This window comes from Echinops telfairi, unplaced genomic scaffold, assembly GCF_000313985.2.
Source record: "Echinops telfairi isolate 266 unplaced genomic scaffold, ASM31398v2 ScPeMD7_27;HRSCAF=92, whole genome shotgun sequence".
NCBI lineage: Eukaryota > Metazoa > Chordata > Mammalia > Afrosoricida > Tenrecidae > Echinops > Echinops telfairi.
In genome coordinates this window covers 1,260,446-1,269,082 of record NW_022103924.1, presented here as the reverse complement: position 1 = coordinate 1,269,082, position 8,637 = coordinate 1,260,446, and the positions used below count along the sequence as shown (strand labels likewise).

Below are 8,637 nucleotides of genomic sequence, written 5' to 3'. Positions count from 1 at the left end.
CTCTTTGACTTCATAATTTCTGCCATGTGCTTTAGCTATTTGATGAATAAGAGCAAGATGGTCTCTTCTGACATCCACTTTGATATTTTCTTTCTTTCCTGTCTTTGCAATGACCTTTTGCTTTCTTCATGAATTGCTGTCCTCCCACAGCTCATCAGGTCCTTTGTCATTAGTATTCAGTGTGCCAAGTCTGTTCTTGGAATCAGGTGAGGTAGACTCAAGGTCGTAGTTTTACTCTTGTTGACTTGTTTTCATTTTCTTCAGCTTCTTCCAAAACTTACATATGAACAATTAATGGTCAGTTCCACAGTTAGCCCCTGGCTTGGTTTTATATGCTGTATTGAGCTTCTCCCTTGTCTCTGCCCACAGTGTCATAATTTGATTTCTGTGTATTCCATCTCGAGTAGTCCATGTATTTGTGTTGTTTAAAAATGGTTTTTGCTATGAACAGGTTGTTGGTCTTACAAAATTCTATCATGTGATCTTCAGCTTCATTTCTAGCACCACGTTAATATTTTCCAGCTACTTTTACATTCCAATTGCTAGCAGTTATGAATGCATCTTGATTGCATGTGTGATCAATTTCTGACTGAAGTTGTTGGTAGAATTCTTCAATTTCTTATCACTAACTTCTGTGGTTGGTACATAAATTCAAATAATACTTTTATTGATTGGATCTCCTTGAAGAAAGAGATATAATCCTATCAGAGAGAGCATTGTACTTCATGATTGACTTTGCAATGTCTTTTTTGACAATGAATGCCATACCATTCCTATTGATTGTGTTATTCCTGACATAGTAAATCATATGATCTGCTCCAAATGTCCAATACTAGTCAATTTAAGCTCACTAGTGCCTAGGATGTCAGTCTATGCATTCCATTTCATTTTTGAAGATTTCTGATTTTCCTAGATTCATACTTTGAACATTCCAAGTTCTGATCATTAGCAGATTTCTGCAGCTGTTTCTCCTTACCTTGATTTGGGCCCATCCTCCAGGACGATCTCTGACAATGTTGTACTTCCAGTCATTCAAACTAAACCAAACTCACTGCCATCAAATTAATGTTGACTCATACTGAACTGCCTGTGGGTATCACAGAATGTCGCTATTTACAAGAGTAGAAAGCCCAGTCTTTATCCTGAGTTGCTGCTGGTGGTTTCAAACTGCTGACCACGTGAATCACAGCACAAAATGTAACCACTACACCACCAGGCCTTCAGTATTTGTTGATGTCTCAAAGATATGCTTAAGTTTTTAGCGGCTCCATCTTCTGAAGTGCAGCATCGAGTCCTTTGCTGTCTAAGATTGCCCTATTGTCTTATCTATTTTTCTCTTTAATTCTATGAGTATGATTAATAGATATTAATTGTCTTCCATTTGGGGCATAGCTGTTTATATTTTCTTGTCCTGTTGTTCCTTTATTAATTATGCAATGCCCTTGCTTGTTTTTTCATGGTGGATTTTTGCCTTTATGTCTATTTTTTCAGAGATTAAAATTATGCCTACTGCTCTTTTATGGCCACTAACTTTATATATATATCTATATATAGATAGATATCTTCTTTTTTTCTTTTTGATTTAAACCCACTTTTGTGTTTACATATTGATGCATCTGTTTTCTTGTCCAGTCTGCTACTCTCTGTCTTTTGACTGGTGCATTTAATCCATTGATACTCAGTCTCATTGTTGAGAGTTATACACTTATTTATTTATTTATTTATTGAGAGTTACACATTTTGGTTATTTTACTTTGTGTCTTTTGTGGTGGTGGTTGTTTCTTTGTTCCTTTTAATTTTCTTGACTAATTTCATTTTTTGTGAGTTTTTTGGTCACTTTTTTGCTGTTATTGTTGTTTTAGCGTGTAACAAGTGTTTGAGATTTTCTTCTTTTACATTTTGACGATTATCCATTTTCTTTGAGTGTACTTTGTTATTTATTAATTTTGTCCCAAGTGTAGAACCATCTGTTCTATCTTGAAATCTAATCGGCTTCCTCTATTTTTTGTATCTTTCCTATTCTCTCTGTTTCATAGGTCCTCCAACTTATTTGGCTTACTGCCCATTTTCAGAAAAAAATAGTGAGCACCACCCTGTCAGTTAAAAACTTGTACTGTAGCCATAATCAAGAATAAAGTATAGGTATCTGCTCTTATAAACCCCCCCTGGATACTCAAAAGGTCATATCACCCATTTTGAGAGCCACTGCCCTATACACTTTCAAGTCTTACAATATCATTTTGAGTACTGCTATAAGTTGGTTGGTGTTGTCTTGTGTATTGATCTTTACAGTTGATAATTTGCTGTTATTGATTCTCTGTCCTAAGCACTCCACTTAGTACTTTCGGTAAGATTTATCTTTTTTTTTCTTTTCTTTTTTCTTTTGTACAAATTCCTTTAATTTTCCATATCTGGAGACACTCTATTTCCCCCTTGTATTTATGAAACAGTTTTGCTGAAAATAATTTTTGGCTGATAATTTTTTTCTTCAGAATTTTGCGTATGTTGTTCCATTGCTTTATTGCCTATATAGTTTTTGCTGGGGGGGGAAATGGGGGGTTCTTCTTCTTGGTTCTTCTTTGAGGTAATTTATGTTTATCTCAAGCCACTCTGAAGACTCTTTCCTTTTCTGTGATTTTGGAAAGTTGGATTATGATATATCTTGGTACTTTTGTTTTCGGAGCTGTTCTAGCTGGGATTCTTGCAGTTTCTTTCTCCTCTTTCATAATGTTAAGGAGGATTTTGCCCAACAGTTCTTAGACAATTTTCTCTGTGCTTTAATTCTGGTATTAGCATGTTATTAGATATTGATACTTTCCCACATAATTCTTAGACTATCTTCAGATATTTTGGGTTTTTTTTTTGATAGACTGCTAGTCTCATAGACTGGTATTAAGAAATTTACCTCCAAATTTTGCTTCAATCATACCTCTTTGCTCTTACAAAATAACACCTATTTCTAATATCTTCGTTTAATCTTCTGGATCTCTATTTGCCATTTTTGTATGTTTTATAATTTCTTAGTCATTTCGTAAGATTGCTCTTAAGTGTTTTCCTGAGTTTTCCAATGCTTTTACTGTTTTTCATCATAGCTCTTTTTCTGTATCCACTGACAGTATGTTAGAGTCATTCTTTTAAATTCTTTTCCTGTTAGTGCTAATGCCTCTTTTTTCTCAGGAAAATCTTTGATTCCACATATTTGTGACTTATCACCATTCTATCTTGTTTCTTTGTGTGAACTGAAATCAGCAGTTGTCTCTGAGACATCGTGATGTTTTTGTGTCTATATAATGATTTGGTGGTACACTGGTACTGGAGTGGGTGGTGACCCCTGTCAACTTGAAGTTGTTGGAGGTGTGGGGAGGTCTTGGTTGTGTGGGACCAACTGTTTATGCTTGGTGGATCAAGAAAGGAATAAAACAACAACAACAAAAAGACAAAGCAGCAACAAAAAAGGAATGATGAAAAACCAAATAGTAAAACAAATGAGACAAAACAAAAACACAGACGTGGGGTGGAGGGAAAAAAACAACCAACAGATGCGCATGCGTGCATGTTTGTGTGTGTACAAAAAACTCCAACCTGGAACCAGCAGCTTCTCTCTCTTTCTCAGTCACCAGTATGTACGTATTTGTCCTGTTTCCTGCCTGTGGAATCTCAGGAGACTGAAAGCATCCTTTTGTGCTCTCTCTATTCCCTTCAGCCTATACTGAGGAGTTTTGGGTGTTGGTAGCCTTGTAGACCCATCAGTCACAGTTAATCTGTAAAACTAAGGATTATGAAACCACACCCTTGGTGACTGTTCTAGGACACATCTTCAATTTATACAATTGAGTTTTACAAATCTTTAAGTTTTGTTTTCATGTTGTACAGTTAATTTGTAAGTCTATTTCTTTTTCTTTGAATTTTACTATTGGGAGCAAGGAGAAACCATGGAGTCCTTTTAAGATCTTGCTTAGAAATTTCTTTAGCCAGATATCCAAGTTCATCTCTAACAAGCTTTCCCTGCCTCCACATAATTGAACATAATTCAGACAATTTTTTGCTACTGCCTAAAAGTATTACACCTTCTCCCATGATCAAATCACATGTCCATCATTTCCTTTCATAATTTCACCAGAAGCACATTTAACATCTACATTTCCAGTAACATTCTACTGTTGGCACCACATATATTCTCTAACACAGGAGACTACTCTATAGCTCTCATTTCCTTCTGAGTCCTCACCATACTTGCCTTTAGTGCTCATAATTCTGCCAACATCCTTCAAGACAATCTAGGTTTTACTGTTAGGCACCTCGAATACATTTTGATTGTTTGTCAGAGTTCCCCTCTTCCAGTAGCAAATTCTGTTTCACTTATCTAGTGCTGCCGTAACAGAAATACTGTGAGTGGATCTAGTCTCTTATAATTCAGGAAGCTAGATGTCTGAGCTCAGGGTACCAGTTCCAGGGGAAGGCCCTCACTCTGTTGGGTCTGAGGGAAGGCTGCCTCCTCCTCTGAGCCTTTGCTCCCAGTCAATCCCCATACGTGTAAGCTATCCCCTTTCTCTCCTTGCCTAATCTGTGCCTTTTCTCTATTATGAGAGACTGACTTAAACACACCCTATATGGTTCCCAACTCATTAACATAACAAAAACTTATTTCTAAATAGGATTATAACCACAGGCATAAACTTTAGGGTGTACAACCCCTATTTTGAGGCGTATACAGTTGAAACCATAGTAGTGTTCATGAGATCTAGTATTTTTTGTGGTTCTGCTTTTAGTATATTTAAGAAACCATTGCCTAATAATAAAGATGAATGTCTATACTTTCTTCTAAGAGTTTTACACTTTAGCTTATATAGATTGTGTGAAGTAGGAACCCAATGATTTTTTTTACAGGAAGAAATCCAGTTGCTCCAGCACTGTTTATTAAAAAAAAAAAAAAAAAAGACTGTTCTTGCTCCTTTGAGTTGTCTTTGGTGCCCGTTGTCATAAAACTCAGTTGACTGTAAATATGAGGTGGGACACTGCCATCCCACCACCACCACCCCAAATAGAATTGCACTGGGCAGAGCAGAACTTTTGTAGTACACATTTTCCCCACTAGGTGAGCATTGAACAACATGCTCTGTGGCATTGCCTGGGAAGTTTCTCTCTGGTCACAGTGAATTTTTTCATAAAAGCAGTTTCACTCAAAACTCATTTTTTTTAGTGATTGCCAATTTAAGAGAACAGCATATGGCTGTGATATTTTGGTTCCTACTTGGGAATATTGCCACAGAAACTGTTGTGATGTTGAATATAGCTTTCAACAGGGGTGTCAAACTGGCGGACCGTGGGCCGCATGTGGCCCTCAAGGTAATTTTTTGTGGCCTGCAATGCTCTGAAATAAAATGATAATAGAAAAAATTGTTATGAAGAAAATAGCGCTTAGGGGAGATCATTAACCCTTTAACTGCTGAAGACGAGTATGCACATGGCCTGGTGCCTTTCCTGGGGACCTATGGATGGGTATAAACACGTTGACTCAGTTCCAGCGACGTTTGGAAGTGATATACATGCGACTCTCAAGTATTATGTAATGTAAACAGACCCGAATAGTGAAGAGGTTAAAAAGAGCACTTGAGGTTGTGCCGTTATGAATCATTCCTAGCGGCAGCTCTAGTTAACATTTTTAGAGGGAAGCCATTATGATTGTGCATCATGTTTGTCAGCTGTCCAACATTTTGTGTTTTTTATTAGTTATTTTGTTATATTTTCTGGTCACAACATAAGAGGTAAGTGAAAACTAGTAGGAGGAAAGTGCTGTCAAGTTTTGGGTAAAGAATAATTTTAGTTGTATAAATACATTAAATAAGATGTTTAAATAAAAGCAATTATATGGTATTGTAATGATCCAATCCATATTCCTGAATCCTCACTTCAAAATATAAATTTAACAAAATTTGTAAATATGATGTGGCCTGCATGAATCTTGCCTATTACACCAAATGGCTCGCGCTTTGAGTTTGACACTCCTGGCTTACAAGGACAGCACTATGGGCAAATCTCAAGTGTGCGAGTGGTTTTCTCATTTCAAAAAAGGTAATATGTCAATTGATGACAAACCTCGTTCTGGACATCCATCAATTTCCCAAATGGATGAAAATTCTAATTCATAGTACATTTGGAGTTCATTCCACGAGGTAAGGCCATTAATCAAGCTCTCTATTTAGAGATTCTGAAAAGATAATATAACAGTGTAGGACACAAAAGGCCTGATTTACATTGGACCTCTATTCAAGTACTCCCTCAGTGCAAAAACACATTATTCTAATAACCTGACTTTCAATGATGTTCAGCTTCCTGACATGATTGCTGAAGACAAAATGGATGCATAAGCAAATTTAAAGCAAGCTGATGATGCCTGACTATCAAGAGATAGAGCATCTCGGGTCTTAAAGGATTGAAGATAAATAAGCAGCCATTTAGCTGCAAAGTAACAAAGTCCACATGGAAGAATCAAACAGCCTGTGTGATCATGAGATGTCAATGGGTTCAGATATCAGGCATCAAAGATCCAGAACAAAAAAATCATACCAATGTGAATGAGGGGAAGTAGAGACCCAAAGCCCATCTGTATCTGTAGACAATTGGACATCCCCTCACAGAAGAGTCACAAGGAAGAGATGAGCCAGTCAGGGTGTGGTATAGCACCGATGAAACATACAACTTTCCTCTAGTTCTTTGATGCTTCCTACCGTCCACTATCATGAACCGAATTCTACCTTACAAATCTGGCTAGACCAGATAAGAACTGGAAATACAGGGAATCCAGGGCAGATAAACCCTCAGGAAGATTAATGAGTAGTGGTGATATCAGGAGGGTAAGGAGAAGGTGGGGGGAGAAAGGGAGAACTGATCACAGTGCTCTACATATAACCTCCTTCCCAGGGGGACAGACAACACAAAAATGGGTGATGGGAGACGTCAGTGTAAGACATGAAAAAATAATTATAAATTATCAAGGGTTCATGAGGGAGGGAGGGTAAAATGAGCTGATACCAAGGGCTTAAGTAGAAAGAAAATATTTTGAAACAGATGATGGCAACATATGTATAAAGTGCTAGATACAATTAATGTATGAATTGTTATAAGAGCTGTCAGAGCCCCCAATGAAATGATTTTTTTTTTAAGCCTGATTTGTGGCAGACATGGGAATGGTTTTGCCACCATGACAATGCATCTCCTCACGCAGCCATCTCTGTGAGCCAGTTTTGGGTAAAAAACAGTATACCTCTCTTACCCCATCCCATGCACCTTACTCACCTGACCTCACTCCTTGCAACTTCTTTTTGTTTCCACGAATGAAGAGGGACATGAAAGGACAGCAATTTGACAACATAGGAAGAGGTGAAGGAAAAAAAAAGTGGGAGGTACTGTCAGCCATCCAAACAGATGGATTTCAAAAGTATTTCTAAGAATGGAATCACAGAATCTGGCACAAATGTATTAAGTGTAATGGAGAGTACTTTAAAGGTGATGTTTGTTTTGTAAAAAAAATTTAAATACATAGCTTTGAAAAAAAATTCTGCGTTTTTTTGGGCACCCCTCTATGAGGAGTTTATTTTTTAACTCTGGACTCCATCTCATTGATGTATATGTCTACTTTGTATTGACAAAAGATGCTTTTGGTGCTTCACTGTTCTATAACTTGTTTCAGAATTTCCTCTATTTGATTTCAGTATTTTCTTAACATATGTTGCTAGTGGTTATGAACTTTTGAGAAAGTAGACATACTCATCAAAATAATTTTTCATGATTATATGTTTATAGAATTCCTGAGTTGGAGATAGAAGAAGAAACTCAAGTTCACGAGATGACATTAGATGAGTGGAAAAATCTTCAAGAACAGACCAGACCGAAGCCTGAGTTTAACATCCGTAAACCTGAATCCACTGTTCCTTCCAAAGCAGTAGTGATTCACAAGTCAAAATACAGAGATGATGTAAGTCTTACCTGTGTTTATCTACCAGTAATCTTTTCTTTTACTTTATTAGAAGCAAAATGGACTTTTCTACTTCTCTTTTGAAAGTGGAACATTAGTAATTGGCATTCTGATTTCTACTTGAGAAAGCAGAGATGATGTATGCTTTGTATTACTGTATCTTTATTATTTCAAAAATAATTGAAATATGATCAACAGACAAGCAGTTATGGTGACTGTATTTTATGCTCACCTAGAACTATGCTGAAACTAGTGGTATCCCCCCCCAAAAATGATGCTCATTTAAAAAAATCATTTTATTGGAAGCTCTTACAGATATTATAACAATCCATAATTCAATTAGATCAATATCTGCCACCACTAAAACAAAACAATGTCTGCCACCATCAATTTCAAAACATTTTCTTTCTTCTTGAACTCTTAGATATCATCTTCCCTTTATCCCCTCCCTACCCCACCTTTCCCCCTAGGAACCCTTATTATTATATATTATTATTGTTATTATATGTGAGTGCCACATCTTAGCTCATTTATTTATTTAAAAATCATTTTATCGGGGGATCATACAACTCTTATCACAATCCATACATACATCCTTTGTGTCAAGCACATTTGTACATTTGTTGCCATCATCATTCTCAAAACATTTTCTTTCTACTTGA

The 8,637-nt window shown here is 36.6% G+C and overlaps 1 protein-coding gene across 1 annotated transcript in view; it reads left to right on the top strand.

Annotated features, from left to right (window-relative positions):
* The window catches only part of HABP4 (hyaluronan binding protein 4), a 70,093-nt gene that overhangs the window by 52,824 nt on the left and 8,632 nt on the right, over window positions 1-8,637 (top strand). Inside the window, exon 5 of the mRNA XM_004714609.2 lies at window positions 7,804-7,975. Coding sequence (XP_004714666.1) covers window positions 7,804-7,975 — 172 coding nt within the window. The remainder of the gene's footprint in view (window positions 1-7,803; window positions 7,976-8,637) is intronic.